The sequence below is a fragment of the Pseudophryne corroboree genome, chromosome 4 (assembly GCF_028390025.1).
Source record: "Pseudophryne corroboree isolate aPseCor3 chromosome 4, aPseCor3.hap2, whole genome shotgun sequence".
NCBI classification, from domain to species: Eukaryota; Metazoa; Chordata; class Amphibia; order Anura; family Myobatrachidae; genus Pseudophryne; species Pseudophryne corroboree.
Window position 1 is genome coordinate 172705530 of NC_086447.1, and position 25741 is coordinate 172731270.

The following is a 25741-nucleotide window of genomic DNA, read 5'->3' on the forward strand; positions in this document are numbered from 1 at the left end:
TGGGTATTAAAGGCAGTCTTCCATTCATCCCCCTCTCTTATTCGGATTAGATTGTACGCACCGCGTAGGTCAATCTTAGAAAAAATGGTGGCAGTACGAAGCTGGTCAAACAAGACCGAAATGAGAGGCAGTGGGTATGAGTTTTTAATCGTGATACGGTTCAATTCCCTGAAGTCGATGCAGGGTCGCAACGAACCGTCCTTTTTACCCACGAAGAAGAACCCCGACCCAACTGGAGACTGTGAAGGTCTGATAAATCCCTTAGCCAAGTTCTCCTGAATGTACTCTGCCATAGCCTGAGTCTCAGGACGTGACAGGGAGTACAACCTGCTCTTGGGAAGCTTAGCATTTGGCAACAAATCAATGGCACAGTCATAGGGGCGATGGGGAGGTAGTACCTCTGCAACTTTTTTGGAGAACACGTCCGCAAAATCTGCATAACACCCTGGCAATCCTGGCAAACTTAGCTGCGAGAGCCTGACTGGAAGGCTCAAGCAACTCCTGAAACAATCAGTACCCCAACTAAGAATCTCCCCAGAGACCCAGTCAAATTGAGGATTGTGGGCCCTTAACCAGGGTAACCCCAACACCAATGGGGCAAAAGTACAGACAGTCACATAAAAGGACAATTTTTCAGAGTGTGTGGCTCCAATAAACAAAGAAATCTGGCTAGTGCAAGAGGTAATTTTACCTTGGGATAATGGTTCCCCGTTTAACCCACAAATCTCAATTTCCGATGCCAAGGGTACTAAGGGAACAGAGTGTTTCAGGGCGAATTGGCGGTCCATAAAAACCCCGTCGGCCCCACTGTCCACAAAGGCCTCAGTCTTGACAGTTTGACCGAGGCTCTTCAAGGTCACCGGAATGATAAAAGTCTTCTTGGGAAATTCTGACTTCTGGCCTGACAGGATATTTCCCATCACCCTCAGGCCCTGAAGTTTTCCGGCTTTTCTGGGCATGATACTACCACATGACCTTTATTCCCACAGTACAAACACAACCCCTGCTGTCTCCTCCGCGTCTTCTCACGCGAGGAGAGGCGGGTAGCCCCAATCTGCATAGGCTCCTCAGAAAATTCCTCAGAGTCTGAGGTTCCCTTGGGAAGGAAGGAAATCTCAGTCTCCCTTTCAAACCTACGCTCTCTCAGCCGTCTATCCACCCGGATGGATAACTGCATGAGCTGATCCAAGCTATCAGGCAAGGGATATTGTACCAGTTGGTCCTTTATCTGGTTAGAAAGACCTCTTCGGTACTGGTGTCTCAGGGCTGGGTCATTCCACTGGGTATCATGGGCCAACCTCCGAAACTCCGTACAGTAAACCTCAACTGGCCTGCGCCCTTGCTTAAGGATCGAAATCTGAGCCTCGGCTGAGGCCGTCTTGTCAGGGTCATCATACAACATGCCCAGTGCCGTAAAAAAAGCATCAACACTTTTAAGCGACGGACAGTCAGGCTGCAACCCATATGCCCAGACCTGTGGGTTTCCTTGTAGCAAGGAAATCACTATGCCCACCCGCTGAATCTCCGACCCAGAAGACTGAGGCCTAAGCCGGAAGTATAGCTTGCAGCTCTCCTTGAAACAAAAGAACTGCGAGCGATCTCCAGAAAAACGATCCGGGAGATTTACTTTCGGCTCCTTAACCCCTGCAGGTGCTGCTGCTGTGGGAGCTCCGCCAGCAGCCTGGGAGGTGTGCATTTTAATGGACAAATCATTAAATTGTCGAGTCAGGACCTGCACCTGATCGACCACCTGTTGCAACGTATTTTGAGGGGTATGCTCCATATTCCCACAAAATTTCAACAGGAGTATTAGGCTGCTGAATATGTTATGCACACCAGTGCCAGCAGGAAAGTACTGGTGTCAGAACTGTTATGCACTCCAGTGTCTGCAGGAATGTACTGGTGTTTGAACTGTTATGCAAAACAGATGGACTCACAGACAAACTGGGGGATATGACATAACGTACACAGAAGGTGATAGGGTAACAAAATACACACAAAGTGAACAGAGAAGCCCAGAGGCTAAGGAACTGGGTATCTCCCTTGTATTAGAACTGCTAAGATGGAAAAAGCAAGATGTTGTGTTTTAATACGTAGAGTACCCGAAATGCTGTTGCTAAGGGCAACAGCAAAACCCTAAAGGGTTACCAACGGGTGTGGCAGTAAACTCCTTGGTCAGAGATGGAATGATAGACACAAGGAGTATCTCCACAATCCAAATTCTCACTTGCAGTGCACAGGTTTTAGCTTACTGCCACTAAACTGACCCCTGACACCTAGCACAGTGAGACAGGATTAGACAGGCAAGTCTTAGAATACAGCCGCAAACTTGCTAAGTTCACAGAGTAGTAACAGAACCCCAGCAAGCTAAACGACTGACTCCAGTCTTACTGCTAGGTCTGGATTGGCAGAGTGTAATACCAAATTCCCAGGCCTATTTGCAGTAAGCAACAAACAAATACAAAGCTACACAGTACTGGTTAACGTTCATGAACTGACTGACCAACAAAGATTCAGCAGCATCTGCTTACCCTGAAAAGAGGCCTTATAAAGCAGGTGCTGTCCACGCCCCACTCAGACCTCACAGACTGTGTGCACAAAAACCAGCACCGGATCCCCTGCCGTGCACAGAGCCTATAACCACTGCACAGCAAAAGATCCGAACCGGAGTATCAGTTGCGCTCAGGTTACTCCACTAGCACTTGTCTCCCGGTTGCCATGACGACGTGGCAGCACAGGGCAGGAGACCCTAACACACCTATAGAAAACCTATAAAAAACAATGTAAACCCAGGGATTCATTGAGACCACAAGGCACAAGAGTTTGTAATTCATGAATCCACCTAGATTCTTTTTGCAATAATCTACGGGATCTATCGCCTCCGCGGATTCTCGGTGGTTCATGATCAATGATCATGTATTTTAAACAGGCAACATTGTGTTTAGCCTGAAAAAAATGACGAGCAACTGGTTGGTCACTATGGCCAGTTGCAACAGCATTCCTAATAGCCAATCTATGATTGGCAATCCTCTCGCGTAATGTGCGGTCGGTTTTGCCAACATAGTTGTAGCCACATGGACATGTAATCATATATATAATAAATTTAGTGGTACATGTGACCCTATGCTGGATGTAATATTTCCTACCACTGAATGGATTGCAAAAAAATTTACCAGTAGTAAGGGCTCTACAGGTAGTGCAATTAAGGCACCTAAAGCACCCTTTTTGAAGTGTCAAAAAAGTGTTTTGTTCACTTTGAGCATTATCTAGGCCAGTAATATCAGTCTCTTGACCACCCAGTCCCTGATGTTCCTACCTCTAGTATATGACGACATGATGGAGGTATCCTGTAATTGTAGGCTGGTGTCAGTACTGACAATGGGCCATAGTTTCTTTGCAGTGTGTGACATGTTGTTACTCATGGTATTAAAATGATTAATCCAAGGTAACTTCTTATTTTTTATCAGAGAATGTCTAGAAGATAAAAGTGTTTCCCTAGTACAACACAAAGCCTTGGATTTTGCCTGTAGGAGAGATTTGTACTCATAGCCCCTTTGAATAAATTTATCAATCATCCGATCAATCTGGGTACTGGCAGTGTCAGAGTCACTGCAGATTCGTACTGCCCTAAGGAACTGAGAGTACGGCAGGCCGAACTTCAGTGGTTTAGGATGACAACTGTCTGAGTGAAGAATCGTATTCCTATCTGTCGGCTTTTGATACAATTCAGTCACTATATGTCCTTGAATTGAACGGACAAGGACATCTAAGTAACACACACTGTCAGGGCTTATGTTATACGTAAATTGTACAGGGTGTCCGGAAGAATTATGTGCCTCAATGCTCTCAATGAAAGATTCCTGGGTATTATTCCAAATAATGAAAAGGTCGTCTATATACCTAGAAAAAAATATTATAGACTCTGAAAACTGAGGATTGTCAAAGAAAATCTCTTGTTCAGCCAAAAACATATAAAAATTAGCGTACGATGGGGCCACAGGGGACCCCATCGCACAACCAGATGTCTGCAAATAAAATTTCCCATTAAACATAAAATAATTAAGTGTAAGTACCATCTGTAATAAATCAAGGAAAAAATCCACATCTGGACCCTGATATAGGGGGTTATTAGTAATCAATTTCCTCACTGCATTTAAACCATCACTATTAGGAATTACCGTATATAAGCTTGAGATATCAATGCTGCACAAAAAGCAGCCTGGAGGTAAATCACCCACCATTTTAAGCTTATTTAAAAAGGAAGTAGTGTCTAGCAAATACCTATCATTAACAGTGATACATGGCTGTAGCATAGCATCAAGAAATGTAGAAACTCTCTGAAACAATCCATCACGGGCTGAAATTATTGGACGCCCGGTTGGATGCACCAGCGATTTATGCACCTTAGGCAGGGCATAAAGTACTGGTACAATGGGTGAATCAATGGTTAATGCTTTCATAAGGGTCTCAGAAATCACACCAGATTGAAATGCCGACAATAATTTATTATGCAATAGCTTGGAGAATTCACGAGTGGGATCTCCCGCTAGTGCCTTATAAACACTGGTATCACTTAATTGACGTTCCAGTTCAGCTTTATAGTCAGAAACATTCTGAATCACGATACCCCCACCCTTGTCTGCGGGGCGTATCGTGATATCAGTGTAACTGGACAAATCCCTGAGAGCTTGATATTCTTCTCTACTCAAGTTATTTCTAACCATACTAGGCAACCCAGTCATCACCTGTTTAGAAACAGAATCACTTAACATTCTACCATAAGTCTTAATAGAAGAATTATAAGAAACAGGATCAAAGTGGCTGCGTCTCTGTAATCGGGCCAATTGAGGAGGTAAAGATTCCACAGAAGTATACGTGGTGATGTTTTTAGTCCCATTGAAGTGTTCATGTAGTTTGAGCTGACGATTCAGCTTGTATTTTTCAATTTCCCATTGATGAGATGAGAACTGTACTGTCGGCACAAATGACAAGCCTCTATTCAAAACGCGCACCTCAGTGGGGGTCAAGGCATGATCAGAAAGGTTAAAGATTATTTCCTCCTGGCCAGAGGGGGTCTGCCCACCCGCCCTCTGCCTCGCTCTTTTACACTGGCCACCTCGCCGCGTCCACCTCCTTTTCCGCCGGCCACCCGGCGGGTACGAGCCCCTAAAGGGGAATTAGATCCTGAAGCCTGGATGTCAGATCTAGTATCAGAGTCACTGTTGGTGTTTCTATCGCCAGATGAATCTGATTGCCATAACTGTTTATAATTTCTTTGACGAAATCTCTGTTGTCTTTCATTCCGGGTGCCAGAAGCCCAAAGATACACACGGTTTTGTTCATAATCTGCATTAACTTTCGCTAATTTTTGACGTTTAAATTGAATCAATTCTCTTCTGTAGGTGGTAATCTGTCCCTCCAATTTTTCCAACCAATTGGTTTTGGTGTCAGCAGCAAGTGTAGATTTAAATTTGGTTTCAAAGGTAGTTATCTTATCCTGTGCAATGGATAATTCTCTAGATGATTCTTCAATCACCAAAAGTAGCAAATCGAAGCTACACTTATTTAAAATCGCTATCCAGCGCTTGCAAAACGTGGTGTTAAATCTACCGATCGTGGGTGTATTGCGAATACGGAACCCACGCGGTATCCGTTTCTCCTTATAATAGTCACTAAGTGTTATAGCATGATAACGGTAGTCAACTTCCTTTTGCTTTAACCTGAGCCAATCTCTGTATAGAGATTCAGTAGATTGTGCATCTGCCTCATCATTTAAAGCTTGATCAAGAAGGATAGATTCAGCCTCTACCTCAGAGAAATTAAGCATAGTTCCCTGTGTAAGCAATGCAAGGTTCACAGTCTCCACAGATTCCATTATTGCTGCAGTATTCATTACAGCCATACAATACGCTGACAGACACACTGATGTAATGAAGCTCCCACTTGAATAAAACAGGGTGCTAAAGCCAAGAATCTTAATCCCTGCAGACCAAGAATTCCACATATATCATGATTGTGGCAGCACTCCTCACTCACAGTGATTACTTGCCTGGTGCCCTCCTAGGTACCTCAATAGCTGTAAGGTCCAATATAGCAGAAAGACGGGCGGCACTCAGAAATGATGACAGGCAACAAGCAGGGTATAGCAACGTTTCGAAGTGTATTACTTCTTCATCAGGATAACAAATACAATACAAAACATACCTTATATAGGCTCACCACAGCGTGTCAAACAGCTCCGGCGCGGGACGCGAGTGCCGACGCCCACAAATGACGTCATCACCGCTCGCCGCGTAACCGGGGCAACTGTAAGCAAAGGACTTCACAGTTTAAAATGTGATCGGTGAAACACCGATCCGTGAACATAAGAAACATAGTGTCATAATACATATACAATTAAAAACATACTGGAGCAAATGGAAACATAGCAGCTGCTACCGAGCAATTCCTAATAAGCTAAACGAGAGGATAATGAGAATTACATGCAAGAACAAAACATAGTGGGAGCTCAGGCATAAATGGCAGACTGGTGTTGCATTTGTAAGACACCTATAGAAAACCTATAAAAAACAATGTAAACCCAGGGATTCATTGAGACCACGAGGCACAAGAGTTTGTAATTCATGAATCCACCTAGATTCTTTTTGCAATAATCTACGGGATCTATCCCTAGGCTTTGTGTTGTACTAGGGAAACACTTTTATCTTCTAGACATTCTCTGATAAAAAATAAGAAGTTACCTTGGATTAATCATTTTAATACCATGAGTAACAACATTTCACACACTGCAAAGAAACTATGGCCCATTGTCAGTACAATTACAGCCTACAATTACAGGATACCTCCATCATGTCGTCATATACTAGAGGTAGGAACATCAGGGACTGGGTGGTCAAGACTGATCTTACTGGCCTAGATAATGCTCAAAGTGAACAAAACACTTTTTTGACACTTCAAAAAGGGTGTTTTAGGTGCCTTAATTGCACTACCTGTAGAGCCCTTACTACTGGTAAATTTTTTTGCAATCCATTCAGTGGTAGGAAATATTACATCCAGCATAGGGTCACATGTACCACTAAATTTATTATATATATGATTACATGTTCATGTGGCTACAACTATGTTGGCAAAACCGACCGCACATTACGCGAGAGGATTGCCAATCATAGATTGGCTATTAGGAATGCTGTTGCAACTGGCCATAGTGACCAACCAGTTGCTCGTCATTTTTTTCAGGCTAAACACAATGTTGCCTGTTTAAAATACATGATCATTGATCATGAACCACCGAGAATCCACGGAGGCGATAGATCCCGTAGATTATTGCAAAAAGAATCTAGGTGGATTCATGAATTACAAACTCTTGTGCCTCGTGGTCTCAATGAATCCCTGGGTTTACATTGTTTTTTATAGGTTTTCTATAGGTGTCTTACAAATGCAACACCAGTCTGCCATTTATGCCTGAGCTCCCACTATGTTTTGTTCTTGCATGTAATTCTCATTATCCTCTCGTTTAGCTTATTAGGAATTGCTCGGTAGCAGCTGCTATGTTTCCATTTGCTCCAGTATGTTTTTAATTGTATATGTATTATGACACTATGTTTCTTATGTTCACGGATCGGTGTTACACCGATCACATTTTAAACTGTGAAGTCCTTTGCTTACAGTTGCCCCGGTTACGCGGCGAGCGGTGATGACGTCATTTGTGGGCGTCGGCACTCGCGTCCCGCGCCGGAGCTGTTTGACACGCTGTGGTGAGCCTATATAAGGTATGTTTTGTATTGTATTTGTTGTCCTGATGAAGAAGTAATACACTTCGAAACGTTGCTATACCCTGCTTGTTGCCTGTCATCATTTCTGAGTGCCGCCCATCTTTCTGCTATATTGGACCTTACAGCTATTGAGGTACCTAGGAGGGCACCAGGCAAGTAATCACTGTGAGTGAGGAGTGCTGCCACAATCATGATATATGTGGAATTCTTGGTCTGCAGGGATTAAGATTCTTGGCTTTAGCACCCTGTTTTATTCAAGTGGGAGCTTCATTACATCAGTGTGTCTGTCAGCGTATTGTATGGCTGTAATGAATACTGCAGCAATAATGGAATCTGTGGAGACTGTGAACCTTGCATTGCTTACACAGGGAACTATGCTTAATTTCTCTGAGGTAGAGGCTGAATCTATCCTTCTCGATCAAGCTTTAAATGATGAGGCAGATGCACAATCTACTGAATCTCTATACAGAGATTGGCTCAGGTTAAAGCAAAAGGAAGTTGACTACCGTTATCATGCTATAACACTTAGTGACTATTATAAGGAGAAACGGATACCGCGTGGGTTCCGTATTCGCAATACACCCACGATCGGTAGATTTAACACCACGTTTTGCAAGCGCTGAATAGCGATTTTAAATAAGTGTAGCTTCGATTTGCTACTTTTGGTGATTGAAGAATCATCTAGAGAATTATCCATTGCACAGGATAAGATAACTACCTTTGAAGCCAAATTTAAATCTACACTTGCTGCTGACACCAAAACTAATTGGTTGGAAAAATTGGAGGGACAGATTACCACCTACAGAAGAGAATTGATTCAATTTAAACGTCAAAAATTAGCGACAGTTAATGCAGATTATGAACAAAACCGTGTGTATCTTTGGGCTTCTGGCACCCGGAATGAAAGACAACAGAGATTTCGTCAAAGAAATTATAAACAGTTATGGCAATCAGATTCATCTGGCGAAAGAAACACCAACAGTGACTCTGATACTAGATCTGACATCCAGGCTTCAGGATCTAATTCCCCTTTAGGGGCTCGTACCCGCCGGGTGGCCGGCGGAAAAGGAGGTGGACGCGGCGAGGTGGCCAGTGTAAAAGAGCGAGGCAGAGGGCGGGTGGGCAGACCCCCTCTGGCCAGGAGGAAATAATCTTTAAGCTTTCTGATCATGCCTTGACCCCCACTGAGGTGCGCGTTTTGAATAGAGGCTTGTCATTTGTGCCGACAGTACAGTTCTCATCTCATCAATGGGAAATTGAAAAATACAAGCTGAATCGTCAGCTCAAACTACATGAACACTTCAATGGGACTAAAAACATCACCACGTATACTTCTGTGGAATCTTTACCTCCTCAATTGGCCCGATTACAGAGACGCAGCCACTTTGATCCTGTTTCTTATAATTCTTCTATTAAGACTTATGGTAGAATGTTAAGTGATTCTGTTTCTAAACAGGTGATGACTGGGTTGCCTAGTATGGTTAGAAATAACTTGAGTAGAGAAGAATATCAAGCTCTCAGGGATTTGTCCAGTTACACTGATATCACGATACGCCCCGCAGACAAGGGTGGGGGTATCGTGATTCAGAATGTTTCTGACTATAAAGCTGAACTGGAACGTCAATTAAGTGATACCAGTGTTTATAAGGCACTAGCGGGAGATCCCACTCGTGAATTCTCCAAGCTATTGCATAATAAATTATTGTCGGCATTTCAATCTGGTGTGATTTCTGAGACCCTTATGAAAGCATTAACCATTGATTCACCCATTGTACCAGTACTTTATGCCCTGCCTAAGGTGCATAAATCGCTGGTGCATCCACCCGGGCGTCCAATAATTTCAGCCCGTGATGGATTGTTTCAGAGAGTTTCTACATTTCTTGATGCTATGCTACAGCCATGTATCACTGTTAATGATAGGTATTTGCTAGACACTACTTCCTTTTTAAATAAGCTTAAAATGGTTGGTGATTTACCTCCAGGCTGCTTTTTGTGCAGCATTGATATCTCAAGCTTATATACGGTAATTCCTAATAGTGATGGTTTAAATGCAGTGAGGAAATTGATTACTAATAACCCCCTATATCAGGGTCCAGATGTGGATTTTTTCCTTGATTTATTACAGATGGTACTTACACTTAATTATTTTATGTTTAATGGGAAATTTTATTTGCAGACATCTGGTTGTGCGATGGGGACCCCTGTGGCCCCATCGTACGCTAATTCTTATATGTTTTGGCTGAACAAGAGATTTTCTTTGACAATCCTCAGTTTTCAGAGTCTATAATATTTTTTTCTAGGTATATAGATGACCTTTTCATTATTTGGAATAATACCCAGGACTCTTTCATTGAGAGCATTGAGGCACATAATTCTTCCGGACACCCTGTACAATTTACGTATAACATAAGCCCTGACAGTGTGTGTTACTTAGATGTCCTTGTCCGTTCAATTCAAGGACATATAGTGACTGAATTGTATCAAAAGCCGACAGATAGGAATACGATTCTTCACTCAGACAGTTGTCATCCTAAACCACTGAAGTTCGGCCTGCTGTACTCTCAGTTCCTTAGGGCAGTACGAATCTGCAGTGACTCTGACACTGCCAGTGCCCAGATTGATCGGATGATTGATAAATTTATTCAAAGGGGCTATGAGTACAAATCTCTCCTACAGCCAAAATCCAAGGCTTTGTGTTGTACTAGGGAAACACTTTTATCTTCTAGACATTCTCTGATAAAAAATAAGAAGTTACCTTGGATTAATCATTTTATTACCATGAGTAACAACATGTCGCACACTGCAAAGAAACTATGGCCCATTGTCAGTACTGACACCAGCCTACAATTACAGGATACCTCCATCATGTCGTCATATACTAGAGGTAGGAACATCAGGGACTGGGTGGTCAAGACTGATATTACTGGCCTAGATAATGCTCAAAGTGAACAAAACACTTTTTTGACACTTCAAAAAGGGTGTTTTAGGTGCCTTAATTGCACTACCTGTAGAGCCCTTACTACTGGTAAAAATTTTTGCAATCCATTCAGTGGTAGGAAATATTACATCCAGCATAGGGTCACATGTACCACTAAATTTATTATATATATGATTATATGTCCATGTGGCTACAACTATGTTGGCAAAACCGACCGCACATTACGCGAGAGGATTGCCAATCATAGATTGGCTATTAGGAATGCTGTTGCAACTGGCCATAGTGACCAACCAGTTGCTCGTCATTTTTTTCAGGCTAAACACAATGTTGCCTGTTTAAAATACATGATCATTGATCATGAACCACCGAGAATCCACGGAGGCGATAGATCCCGTAGATTATTGCAAAAAGAATCTAGGTGGATTCATGAATTACAAACTCTTGTGCCTCGTGGTCTCAATGAATCCCTGGGTTTACATTGTTTTTTATAGGTTTTCTATAGGTGTCTTACAAATGCAACACCAGTCTGCCATTTATGCCTGAGCTCCCACTATGTTTTGTTCTTGCATGTAATTCTCATTATCCTCTCGTTTAGCTTATTAGGAATTGCTCGGTAGCAGCTGCTATGTTTCCATTTGCTCCAGTATGTTTTTAATTGTATATGTATTATGACACTATGTTTCTTATGTTCACGGATCGGTGTTTCACCGATCACATTTTAAACTGTGAAGTCCTTTGCTTACAGTTGCCCCGGTTACGCGGCGAGCGGTGATGACGTCATTTGTGGGCGTCGGCACTCGCGTCCCGCGCCGGAGCTGTTTGACACGCTGTGGTGAGCCTATATAAGGTATGTTTTGTATTGTATTTGTTGTCCTGATGAAGAAGTAATACACTTCGAAACGTTGCTATACCCTGCTTGTTGCCTGTCATCATTTCTGAGTGCCGCCCGTCTTTCTGCTATATATATATATATATATATATATATATATATTATTTATTTATTTTTGGTCGAAGTGTTGGCACTTCTCCACAGACACGGAAGTATATATATATATTTTAATTAGCAGACAGCAGCGGCACGTGGGAAGGAGGCAGGAGGCCCTGGAGGACTCACCGAAGACCAGAGGAGGAGCGGAGACCTACGCACCAGCTGAAGAGATGTGAGGGAGCGAGCTGCAGGACCAGGAGAGGATCAACGCCAAGGAGGAGCTGCCCACGCCTGTGCCTCTCAACAGAGTGACCAGAGCCGTCTGTGCTGAGTGGAGAAGATGCCGCAGAACAGGAGGAGTCCAGCCACCCGCAGGGCCGGGGAAGGACATCCAACCTTCCGGGACCCTGCAGCAAGGGTGGAGACTGACCAGCGACAGGAGCACCGACATCGCGGAGGACACATACTTACCGGAGCAAGGACCCGCAGAAGACCCCGGCTGGCTTAAAGAAGACCGCGCGGACAGCGGGGAGGACGGCGCACCTTGGGATCCTGCAGCAGGAGAGAAGATCCCCCTTTGGAGCACAGCAGACCACACTGAAAAGGGTGCATCCCCGGTGCGGTGCTCTGCATCCTGGGTAGCGCCGAAGACATGGAGTGTCGGAGGTGGCAAAAGCGCAGCAGCTTGCGGTTTGCTGCACCCCTTCCGCTGCTAAACTCTGCAATTAGTCAATTAAGGGGGTAGGCTCCCCTCACCACAGTGCCCTGCAAGATTAGTTAATTAAGGAGGTAGGCTCCCCTCACCACAGTACCCCACAGGCTTTGTTAATTAAGGGGGTAGGATCCCCTCACTCTATAATGTGAATTTTGGCTCATACCATGTGCTATAATGTGAATTTTGGCTCATTCTGAGTGCTATAATGTGAATTTTGGCTCATAACATGTGCTATAATGTGAAAGGGGCACCAGTACTAGATAGTATAAGGGGTCCTACTACACTGAAGGACACACACCCCTTTTGAGTGACCACACCCCCTTTTCCGGAGTGCACACACGCCTTTGGCGCGCACATAATGGCTACCTGCATTTTTTCATTCCCCCTTCAAAAATTCAATTTCAACCACTGCAATTTAAAATATCTATATATACACACCCTGACATCTTTATATACAGTGGCACCGCTAGCGTGCGCACATACTTTCCTTCTGTAGTTTTGTTTTTTGTTGTATTTTTTTTTTTTTTGGGGGGGGGGGGGGGGGGCGCCATTATTATTCTTGCCCTGGGCTCCAAAAACCCTAGCTACACCTCTGCTCTGAACGCACAGTTGATTTTTTCCTGTGCTTTAAAAAGCTTAATTTTTTTACATTTTTCGAGAGGTAAGAGGGCTTCCATCCTCATGAGAAGCTGAACTACCGAAGTTCATGAACAAAGGCCGAGGCCTTAGCCTTTCCTTGCCACTTTGTGTCATGAATGGCATATTGCCAATTTTACATGTCTCATCAGATAATTTCTTTTATATTGTTAAGTTTTGTTTCTTGGATTTTACATGCCTTTTATTACGTTGGGCATCGGCCTTAGCAGACGATGTTGATGGAATTGCAATGTCATGACTGGTGGCAACAGCAGCTTCAGCACTAGTACAAGGAACTGGAAGTGGTTCCTGATCTTTCACTATTTTTTCCTCCAAATTTTTGTTCTCCATTAAACAGGACAGCACCCCTTTATTATTACAGCACACAGAACAGTGCCCCTTTAGTTTCACAGCACCCCTGTATTTTTATAGCATACAAGACAGACCTAGTGTACTTTTATTTTAACAACAGCACCTCTGTATGTATACAGCATAGAGGACAGGGCCAGCACCTCTGTATTTGAACAACACCCTGTAATTCTACAGTATACAAGACAGTGCCAGTGTAATTTTATTTTAACAGCACCCCTGTATTTTTACAGCATACAGGACAGAACCAGTGTACTTTTATTTTAACAACAGCACCCCTGTTGTCATGACTACTATGCTTTCCTGTGTGTGCATATGCAGGAAGTACATGAAATGAGGTTATACTGAGGCCAGAAGAGGTATATAAACAATTATTGTCTCTCAACGGGTAAGATGCTGGAATACAGGGTGATCAGACAAACGTTTGTAAATGCAGGAAACAGACACTTGAATGGCAAAACACAGGATTGCATTAACAATCTTGAACACAGGTGAAGACAAGTGCAGATTACAGCCAATTATGACTAGATTACTGGATAATGTGAATTGACAGTCACTGGTAAAATGAGTATTGAAACAGGCAGATACATAGACTGAGTAACTGGAGCCAGGCAAGGCGAGTACAGCTGAGCTTGAATTCAGGCGATGTATGCAAGTGAAGCAGTAGCAGGATGAGTACTTATCAGGATGCACCAGGATAGCAGACTAGATATTTCTGAACAGAACTGAAATCAAAGCAGAAACAAGGAAAGTCACATAGAGGATTGCAAAAGTCCTAGTGTGATAGCCGGGTAGAGCCAGGTCAATCAGTGATTTTAAAAGCATTGCACGCCAGGCCGTTTCATCACATTAGCAAGCAGTTTATTCACAGTTCAGTCAGAGTTATCACGACAATAACATTTAACACCTTGTTCTTCTCTCCAGCGTAATATTCATATGGGTTACATCAGGTTACATCTCCTTTTAGTTGCTTCACTGGCAATAACAGCATAAACAATGATGTGGCAGCATTACAGTACAGTACATACCAGCGCAGTCTCTGGGAATCAGTAGTGCGGCATCCGCAAACTGAGATTCATTTCGGTGTGCTCTCCCCCATTTGCTAGGGGCTCTATCTAAACGGGATCTCTCATGGACACGTTACTGGGGGCCTTCCGCCAAATGTGGTTTCCTACCACTCACCCAGGTCCTCTCCCGAAGACTTCCACCTCCCGTCCTGCTTCTTGGGTATCCCAGAAGTTGGGGATCCCCTTTGTTCCTGGTTCCTTCCACTGTACTCTGTATACTGTGGTTCTCACACTGCACTCTCCATCTCTCACTGAAGCTGCTGGCTTTCCTGTTACACTGCAGATATGGGCTCTCCCTATCTTCATAGCAACACCCACACGCTGCTCTTCTTTCCATAATGCCAGGGACTGTGGAGTACCATGCTTGTTCCACAGTCCCCAGACTGCGTTTCTCCTGGACACTTAGCCTGTGCCTTCCATCCTCAGTCCTCAGCTCACACTAGCCTGTGCTTTGTTCCTTGTCCTAAAAACCCCCTTACACTTCCTGTCGTAACCCCCTACATGTGGTAGGCTCTGTGAGAAATGTTTTTTCTAGTTTTGGGGCCATAAACTCCCCCACTCACTGATAAGAATTAAATGGCTTTTGGAACTTTCCAATATCTGTTAACATTCCAGTATGCTACACTAGCAACTGGTGATATTCAGTAAACAACCATATAAAAGTCTAGAGTGTAGACAGTGCTGAAAGGATGATTGACACAGTTCTGAATACAACCAGGAGAGTCCAGACTAACACCGTCACAAGTATGAAAACATGTGAGGACTTCCAGATAACAAGGCAATGCTGGAGCGGAATACAGACGGGCTCTGAAGTTATAATAAGGAAGATGATCAGATACTCTGACAATTTTAGCAGAGTTGCAGGGAGCCAAAGACCAGAATCTGTAAACAGACAGACGATGTCGCAAGGGCTGTATAATCACAGGTTAGTGGACTCAGGAGAAGCAGGAGACACAGACTAAACCTTGCACAGGGAAACCAAAGTGTTGCAGTCACAGAGGTAGACTTAATGATCTGGCATAGGAGTGCCTGTGAGCAGAGGATAAATAGCAGCTTCCCAAGTGTAGACCACAGCTGCACATAACCAGGTAACCAACCCTGCAAGGTCACAGAGTGGAAACTGCTAGACAGACCAGGAGGCAGAGAGTGACACCTAGAGGCAGATAGGAGATACAGTATGGCACAGATCATGACACCTGTATTTTTACAGCAAACAGGACAGGGCCAGTGTACTTTTATTTTAACAACAGCACCACTGTATTTTTACAGCATATAGGACAAGGCCAGCACACCAGTATTTGAACAAAACCCCTGTAATTTTAAAGAATACAAGACAGGCTAGTTTAATTTTATTTTAACAACAGCACCCCTGTATTTGGACCAGTGTACATTATTTTAACAGCACCCATATACCTTGATAAAGCTGTTGACACAGCGAAACACGTCGGTTTTAAGGAGCCTGTCATCACAGATACTACATCTATCCTGGAATACGCCTACAAGTCCACCTACGATCTCTAACGGGGAACTTGTTGCTGTCCGAGAAAGGAGTACAGGACCAAGCTTACCAACAGGACTGCAATTGTCCAGAAACAATCAAAGGTCATTCTATTTCACTCCATATGGACTAAACAATTCTTAACAAGTGATATTTATATCCCCTGGACTGTGGCATTTCTTCCAAGGATTACAAATAGGAGACTGTGTGTGGCTTCCTTATGTGGTAATATACCAAACATTTTACTGTGCTGTGTTTGCCCTTTTTCTGTTCACATTTATATCAATTTTTATATAATATTTTACATGTGATTTGCTAGTTGCAACTAGATCTTTTAAGGTTAAAAAATAAAAAAGATATATTGTTTTATATCCAGTTTTTAGCGCTGTACACTTTTTCCTTTACACTAATTTCTTAGGGACTAACTATCCCTTGAACAGCTGCTTCAGGTCAAACACCTTATTTCTAAGCGCCGGGCCTTTTTACTTTAGTAAACCTTCCTTAGACGATGTCACAAGGGCTGTATAATCACAGGTTAGTGGACTCAGGAGAAGCAGGAGACACAGACTAAACCTTGCACAGGGAAACCAAAGCGTTGCAGTCACAGAGGTAGACTTAATGATCTGGCATAGGAGTGCCTGTGAGCAGAGGATAAATAGCAGCTTCCCAGGTGTAGACCACAGCTGCACATAACCAGGTAACCAACCCTGCAAGGTCACAGAGTGGAAACTGCTAGACAGACCAGGAGGCTCTCTGACACCTAGAGGCAGATAGAAGATACAGTGTGGCACAGATCATGACACCTGTATTTTTACAGCAAACAGGACAGGGCCAGTGTACTTTTATTTTAACAACAGCACCACTGTATTTTTACAGCATATAGGACAAGGCCAGCACACCAGTATTTGAACAAAACCCCTGTAATTTTAAAGAATACAAGACAGGCTAGTTTAATTTTATTTTGACAACAGCACCCCTGTATTTGGACCAGTGTACATTTATTTTAACAGCACCCCTGTAATTTTACAGCATACAGGACAGGGCCAGTGTACTATTATTTTAACAACAGCAGCCCTGTATTTTTACAGCATACAGGACAGGGCCAGCACTCCTGTATTTGAACAACACCCCTGTAATTTTACAGTATACAAGATAGGGCCAGTGTAATTTTATTTTAACAACAGCACTCCTGTATTTGGGCCAGCGTACTTTTATTTTAACAACAGCACCCCTGTATTATTACAGCAAACAGGACTGGGCCATTGCACATTTATTTTCACAGCACCTCTGATTTTTACAGCATACAAGACAGGGCCAGTGTACATTTATTTTCACTGCACCTCTGAATTTTACAGCATACAAGATAGTGCCAGTGTAAATTTATTTTCACTGCACCCCTGAATTTTTACAGCATACAAGACAGGGCCAGTGTACATAACCGACATAACTTAGAGCGACTTTACATGATATCTTATCATGAGATGGTTTATGAATTAGCATATCAGAAATTGTGATAAGACATCACATGCTACTATTGTATAGAACTCTGTATTAGTGTGTGATACCTTACCAGGAGTTGGGGTACCTTACCATGAGATGTTGTTTTTCTCTGGAATATCACGCAAACCAACATAAATGTCTGTCCAGAAGTAGTATGTTCCACACTACTTCTGGACAGTGTGTCTATCACTTTTCTGAGAGGTATGGATAGGATCAGTAGTTGGAGGGTATACTGTTCCATGTAGTGCAATATTGGAGGATCTTGGGAGGTCTCCAGGGGAGCTAACTTTCAATTTAGAGAATATATAAAACATATGACTTAAAGTAGAAGTTATTGCCATGTAGCGTAGGACCACCAAAGCATAGATGCCTCACCGTGGCTGATAGCTTACCATATGTTTGCAAATATATGTAACTAAGATCTCTGCATTTCAATTATCATGTAGTATGTAGATCTCCTTTATTAGCAAGTTTGCAGTGTGCCAGGGGAATTCTGTTTTTTCAAGAAGTATTTTATACAGTAGTAAAATATAATCCTGTTATTTACTCAAACCCTTAATATCAGCAGATATGTGTCTTCCATATACTTTTCTGTTAACTAATCTTAAAATGTGACAATGTTATTACTTGTCTCTTTGTCAGAAAGTGATCCCCCCTGCTTGAAAGAAAAACAGAGACTTCAGAATCTACATGGAAACAGATTCCCATTGGGACTTTTTGTACCTGACTGTGATGAAATGGGCAACTACCATCCGAAGCAGTGCCATGGCAGCACCGGTCACTGTTGGTGTGTTACCTCAAATGGAGAAGAGATTGCTGGTACAAAGACCCCACCTGGCCAAAAACAGCCAACATGTGGCGTTCCAGGTAATGCTTCCTGTGTGCTGTTATAGAAACAGAATAGGATGGAATGTGGCTGAAAACCCCATTGTGTGCACACTCAGAACTCATGGTCTGATTCTGATTTGTATAGTAGTGCACCACCACAGGGAAGCAGCTGTGCAATACAGTACAAACAAAATGCCAATATAGCAGGAGGTGTCTGTAGGAAATAGACCCTCCTGCCAGCATCTGCGATCCAAGTGCTGCATATAAAGACACAGCATTGGATCCCCATCGGAACCAGTCAGCCAGGTCCAGGAAATATGCATCGGATGATGTAGACCCTGGGCTCGGCACATCTACAAAACAGGGATGACACACACCCACTAAGCTCCCCAAATGCAGCAGTATGTCAGTCATGCTGCAGTTAAGGGCAAGCTGTAAAATGATCATGCAGGACCCGTTCTGCACATGCGCTGACCCACAAACATCGGATCAGCACGTAAGCCATCATTAAGCCATTGGACTCATCTCAATCAGGCCCTTAGTCCACTCATAGGGTCTTATGACCTGCCCCCGTTGCTGAGTAAAATATACAGCCAAATACCATGACATTATTACCAGCTATCCTTTGTTTCAATTCCTGCTAACCCAGAGCGATGATGATATGTATTTGGTTTTTATTGTTTTTTCAAAAAATATAATTAAATTGTTTTCTTAAATATAGTGTTCAGAGGATATGTGTTTAGCATACCGCTCGTCGGGATCCCGGCTGTCTTCATACCGTTGCCGGGATCCCGTCAAGGTCACCATACCGCTGCCAGAATACTGGCGAGGTATATGATCCCCCCTCTATGAGTGTCCACAACACCCATAGAGAGAGAATAGAACTGTGGTGAGCCAAGGTCGCCACGAGCCAGCACCGTGGCGAATGCAGCGTGGCAAGCACAGCGAGCCTGCAAAGGACTTCATTGCACTCGCCCCCCTGCCGACATTCTGCTGCACAGGATGCTGTGTCGGTATACTGACATTCCGCATCCTGTTCAGCGGGATCATATATCAATTCTGTTCAGAGATCAGAAAACCAAATACAGAAGAAATACATTTAAAGTGGGAGCTCAGCACTGGCTATCTATCTACATGGGATAAGGTACTGACATGTGTCCATAAATATAATGTGACTTTTTCTGCATGTGCCACAATCAGTCTGACGCTTCAGGAAATGTTCTACTGATACAGTCATTCTCATTTCTCAGGTTTCCTTCAATTCAGCTGTTTGGTAATCCATGACTTGGCCATTCACAAATGGCCATAATTTTAGCAGTCCATGGACATTTTTAGATATGTCCTCAATTAACTATTCTTCTGACCGTACAACACAACTTATACAGAGTGGCTTTGCATGATATGCTAATTTATAAACCATCTCATGATAAGATATCAGAAATTGTGATAAGATATCACAAGTTAGAATTGTATAGAACTCTGTATTAGCTTGTGATACCTTACCAGGAGTTGATATCAGAAATTATAATGAGATATCACAAGCTACTGTTGTATAGAACTCTGTATTAGTGTGTGATACCTTACCAGGAGTTGTGGTACCTTAGCATGAGATGTTTTTCTTTAGCATATCATGCAAACCAACATAAATGTCTGTCCAGAAGTAGTGTATTATACAATATAGTAACTACTATTTTATCTATCACTTTGGAGGATATGCTGTTCCATGTAGTGGCATATTGGAGGATCTTGGGAGGTCTCCAGAGGAGCTAACTCTCAATCGAGAGAACACATAAAACATAGGACTTAAAGTAGATGTTATTATCATGTAGCGTGGGACCACCAAAGCAGAGACGCCTTACTGTGGCTGATGGTTTACCATATGTTTGCAAATGTATGTAACTAAGAGCTCTGCATTTCTATTATCATGTAGTATGTAGATCTCCTTTACTGGCCAGTTTGCAGTGTGCCAGGTAAATTCTGTTTTTTCAAGAAGTATTTTAGACAGTAGTTAAATATTTTCCTGTTATTTACTCAAACCCTAAATATCAGCAGATATGTGTGTTCCATTTTATTTTCTGTTAACTAATGTTCAAATGTGACAAGGTTATTACTTTTCTCTTTGTCAGTGAGTGACACCCCCTGCTTGAAGGAAAAACAGAGACTTCGGAATCTACATGGAGACAGACTACCGTTGGGACTTTTTGTACCTAAATGTGATGAAAAGGGCAACTACCATCCGAGGCAGTGCCATGGCAGCACCGGTCACTGTTGGTGTGTTACCTCAAATGGAGAAGAGATTGCTGGTACAAAGACCCCACCTGGCCAAAAACAGCCAACATGTGGCATTCCAGGTAATGCTTCCTGTGTGCTGTTATAGAAACAGAATAGGATGGAATGTGGCTGAAAACCCCATTGTGTGCACACTCAGAACTCATGGCCTCATTCTGATTTGTATGGTATTGCACAAGCACAGGGACGCTGACTGACTTACATGCTGCGGCTAATGGGGAGCTGTAAATGATCACACAGGACCCGTTCTGCACCTGCACTGACCCACAAACATTACATTAGTATAAAAGCCATCATGTTTATATACTAATCTGAATCAGGCCCTCAGACTGCTCAAACGGTCCTATGATCTGCCCCAGATGCTGGGTAAAATATACAGCCAAATATCATGACATTATTACCAGCTATCTTTTGTTTCAATTCCTGCTAACCCAGAGAGATGATGATAGGTATTTGTTTTTTATTGTTTGTTCCAAAATTATAATGAAATGACTACTACAAAACCATTGCAACTAGGCAGATCTTTGTAGGGGTCCAACCACACACTACATAAATCTTCTCAGTCACTAACAATGCTGATTATTTCTCTGACAATTAATCCAAGATTAGAACCCACAACCTATTACACTGGAGATATTTGCTCTTGCATAGGAAGTATGAGAATTCTAACTATATGAAGTTACTTATAATTGTCAGAGAAATAACTTCATATAGTTAGAATTCTCATGCTTCCTTTATAGGAGTAAATAGCTTCATCAGTAAGGTGTCTGCTTGTAGTGTATCTATAATAAAGAGGGTGTGATTTGTAAGGTGTAGTGACTAGTGGGGAAGTCGGCTACAGAAGAGATACCGGCTGCTGTCAGTTAACTTAATTGATTAATGTCGCTGAACACACAGAACCGGAGGAGAAGTGCCCCCCTTCAAAGCAGGAGCCCGGCGGCAGTTGACTCCGTTGCCTCCCAGAGTTTTGCCTCTGGGTACTGACTTGTGTCCATAAATATAATGTGACTTTTTCTGCAAGTGCCACAATCAGTCTGATGCTTAAGGCAACTGTTCTACTGATACGGTCATTCTCATTTCTCAGGCTTCTTTCAATCCAGGTGTTTGGTAATCCATGACTTGGCCATTCGCAGGTGGCCACAATTTTAGAAGTCCATGGACATTTTCAGATGTGTCCTCATTTAACTATTCTTCTGAACCGACATAACTTAGACAGGGTGACTTTACATGATATGCTAATTTATAAACCATCTCATGATAAGATATCAGAAATTGTAATGAGATATCACAAGCTACTGTTGTATAGAACTCTATATTAGTGTGTGATACCTTACCAGGAGTTGGGGTACCTTACCTGGCATATCACGCAAACCAACATAAACGTCTGGCCAGGAGTAGTGTATTGCACTAGTCTATCTTTTTTAGACTAGTAGTGTATTGCACTAGTCTATCTTTTTTCCGAGAGGCATGGATAGGATCAGTAGTTGGAGGGTATACTGTTCCATGTAGTGCAATATTGGAGGATCTTGGGAGGTCTCCAGGAGAGCTAACTTTCAATTTAAAGAATACATAAAACATATGACTTAAAGTAGATGTTATTATCATGTAGCGTAGTACCACAAAAGCAGAGACGCCTTGCCGTGGTTGATGGCTTACCATATGTTTGCAAATATATGTAACTAAGATCTCTGCAGTTCTATTATCATGTAGTATGTAGATCTCCTTTACTGGCCAGTTTGCAGTGTGCCAGGGGAATTCTGTTTTTTCAAGAAGTATTTTATATAATAGTTAAATATATTCCTGTTATTTACTCAAACCCTTAATATCAGCAGATATGTGTGTTCCATTTTATTTTCTGTTAACTAATCTTAAAATGTGACAATGTTATTACTTGTCTCTGTCAGTGAGTGATCCCCCATGCTTGAAGGAAAAACAGAGACTTCAGAATCTACATGGAGACAAATTCCCATTGGGACTTTTTGTACCTAAATGTGATGAAAAGGGCAACTTTCATCCAAAGCAGTGCCATGGCAGCACTGGTCACTGTTGGTGTGTTACCTCAAATGGAGAAGAGATTGCTGGTACAAAGACCCCACCTGGCCAAAAACAGCCAACATGTGGCGTTCCAGGTAATGCTTCCTGTGTGCTGTTATAGAAACAGAATAGGAGGGAATGTGGCTGAAGACCCCATTGTGTGTACACTCAGAACTCATGGCCTGATTCTGATTTGTACGTTATTGCACAACCACAGAGCATCTGCGATCCGAGGGCTGCATCCAAAGACACAGCATTGGATCACCATTGGAACCGGTCAGCCAGATCCAGGAAATATGCATCGGATGATGTAGACCCTGGGCTCGACACGCCTACAAAACAGGGATGACACGCACCCACTAAGCTCCCCAAATGCAGTAGCATGTCAGTCATGTTGCAGCTAAGGGGCAGCTGAAAATGATTATACAGGACCCTTTCTGCACATGCGCTAACCCATAACCATCGGATCAGTATGTAAACCATCGTGTTGACCAGTGCTTAAAGTGGTCCTAGAGAAGTGGTGGAAATCTCCCCCCCCCGCCCCAACACCCATGGAATAAAGGTATTGACCCCAAAAAAGGGGCATGGTCTCATAAAGAAAAGGGGCATGGTCACACAATAGTAAAAATGCCCACAGTAGTAGCACCTCTAATACACATAATGCCGACAGTAGTAGCACCCCGTAATACACAATGCCCACAGCAGTAGCGCCCCTTTTACAATGCCCACAGTAGTAGTGCTCCTTATGCAATGTCCACTGTACTGGTAGTGTCCACAGTGGTAGTGCCCCTTATATAGAGCCCATAGTAGTGGTTCCCCTAATGCAATGCCCCCAGTAGTAGTGCCCCTTATGGCCAGGAGTGATGCCCCTTATGAAGTGCCCCCTTTACAATGCCCTCATTAGTAGTGCCCCTATTAGTAATGCCCCTGTGTAGTAATGCCCCCAGTAGTAATGTTGCCTGTAGTAATGCCCCCAGTCGTTTAGCCAATGTAGTTTGCTCCAAGTAGTAATGCCCCCAGTAGTTTAGCCCCTGTAGTTATGCCCCCAGTAGTAATTCCCCCCTGTAGTTTGCCCCCTTGTAGTTTAGCCCCCCCTGTAGTTCCCCCCTGTAGTAATGCCCCAATAGTTTAGCCCCCAGTAGTAATGCCCCCCTGTAGTTATGCCCCCCTGTAGGTATGCCCCCCTGTAGTTATGCCCCCAGCAGTAATGTGCCCCTGTAGTTTGCCCCCAGTAGTTAGCCCCTGTAGTTTAGCCCCATGTAGTTTGCCCCCAGTAGTTTGCCCCAAGTAGTAATGCCCCCGTCATGACATCTCTCTCATAGCGCGCACTGACAGAGCCAGGAGCCGGAAGCTGGAGCTCAGTAGTGAGCTCCTGCCGCCGGCTTCCGATGTGCAGGGAGAGCCGGGCGCCGCTGGTAACACAATCTCAGCGGGCGCCCAACATCTCCCTGTGCGGCGCTGGCACACGTCGGGTGAGGTGAGCTGGAGGAGGCGGAACTGCGTTCCTTCTCCAAGTGGAACTGGCTAAACGCAGTTCCGCCCCGCTCTGGCTCACTTTAACCCCTGATGTTGACGGACTAATCTGAATCAGGCTCTCAGACCGCTTATGCAGTCCTGGGATCTGCCCAGATGCTGGGTAAAATATACAGCCAACTATCATGGCAATATTATTTATGTGTTGTTTATTTGTTTTATTTTAATGTTTTTTGTTTTATTTTCTCCGGAGCCACCCAGGTCCTTCGCAGAATTTCAGTGGGATCCACTGCTTTTTATCCCCCCATGGTGACAGTTCATAGACAGATGTACTTTATTAATAGGTGTTATGCTTTTATACCTTATTGAAAAGAAATTATGAATATAATTAAATACAGCCTATGTACACTATGAGGGATCTTTCGCTACTGGGTTTCACTGATATTTAACAATTGTCTCTAGTTGCCTTATTTGTATGCCTTTGTTCTATATAACTCACTCTAATATACTCTGTTGGTTTATTAGCATATTCCCCTCCCATTTATGGTGCCGTCACTTCCCGTCAGGTCGACTTAATTATTGACCGAATGTGGCTAGCTACATTGTTGCTGTTTTGGCTTTCATCCATGTGCTGGGATGTTTCTTGGCACCCGTTTTTTGAGTTTAGTTTTGTCTTTTTCACTTTATGAGAGCCCCTGCGGCTTGGCCGAGCGGCGTCCGCGGGACTTCCGGCCCGTGGAACGCATCCATTTCCGGTCGCTGGAACGCGGAAGTGGCGTTGCCAGCGGCCGCGAATGTAGCCAATATTCTACTTTTCAGCTACATGTGATAATTTTGGCCCCTGAAATCAGTAGCGCTGGGTATACCTAATGGTTTGATATCCAAGTAACACTCTTTTTTCTTATGGGGTTAACGTTTAGCACATATATAGTTACATCTCAGGGTTAAGTGGCATTTCCTGTCCCATTGTGTTAAATAGCATGCAGCTGCTGATGTGCAGCATGCAGCTATCATCAGATGCTAAACAGCAGAGTGGTGAGTGGACTGGCCGGTGTGGACCCCAATGGTAGGAATATCTTATCTAGTTTTGATTATTTTATATATCTTGTTTGTGTTTTAAATTGCAGACCTTGCTGCTGAAAACCATATGGCCTTTGCTGATTGATCTGTAGCTGCCTAGTGTTACTTTTTAATTATCCAGGTATGACTTCTATATGGTATATTGGGTCCTATCACACACTGGTGAGGGTCAGTGTTTTAATAAGATTTCCAATTTTCTTTTATAGTAGTCCTGTGTTCCAGGAGCTACCATTTGATTCATTGTGTCTAATATTGACCCAGGTAAATTTGTGAAGTTTACTCTAGAGTGAGGTGCTATGCTTGTCCTGTGGGAGTAGATTTGGAGTATGCTAATCTTTATCCTTGTTTCCATATAGAGTATGATTCTATTAATTATTTAACTTGATGTCACTATTTTCTGCTATAAGGGCCTGGGAGGCACTGGTGGTGGTGGTGTGGGTATGATCTGATACCTTTAGTCTGATTTTATACATATTGTATTGTATTTATCTTTTTGATCATGTAGATGCTCTGAATTGCCAGTCTTGATAAAGGTCCTATAATAGGACCGAAACGTCGAATGTTAAAGGCAACGTCATTGAACATGATTAATCTGAATAAACTGATTGGCACAT

General features: G+C 43.1%; 1 protein-coding gene across 1 annotated transcript in view; it reads left to right on the forward strand.

Annotated features, from left to right (window-relative positions):
- The window catches only part of LOC134909106 (uncharacterized), a 272045-nt gene that overhangs the window by 71348 nt on the left and 174956 nt on the right, over nt 1-25741 (forward strand). The window contains exons 4-6 of the mRNA XM_063915544.1: nt 18066-18290; nt 20378-20602; nt 22445-22669. Coding sequence (XP_063771614.1) covers nt 18066-18290; nt 20378-20602; nt 22445-22669 — 675 coding nt within the window. The remainder of the gene's footprint in view (nt 1-18065; nt 18291-20377; nt 20603-22444; nt 22670-25741) is intronic.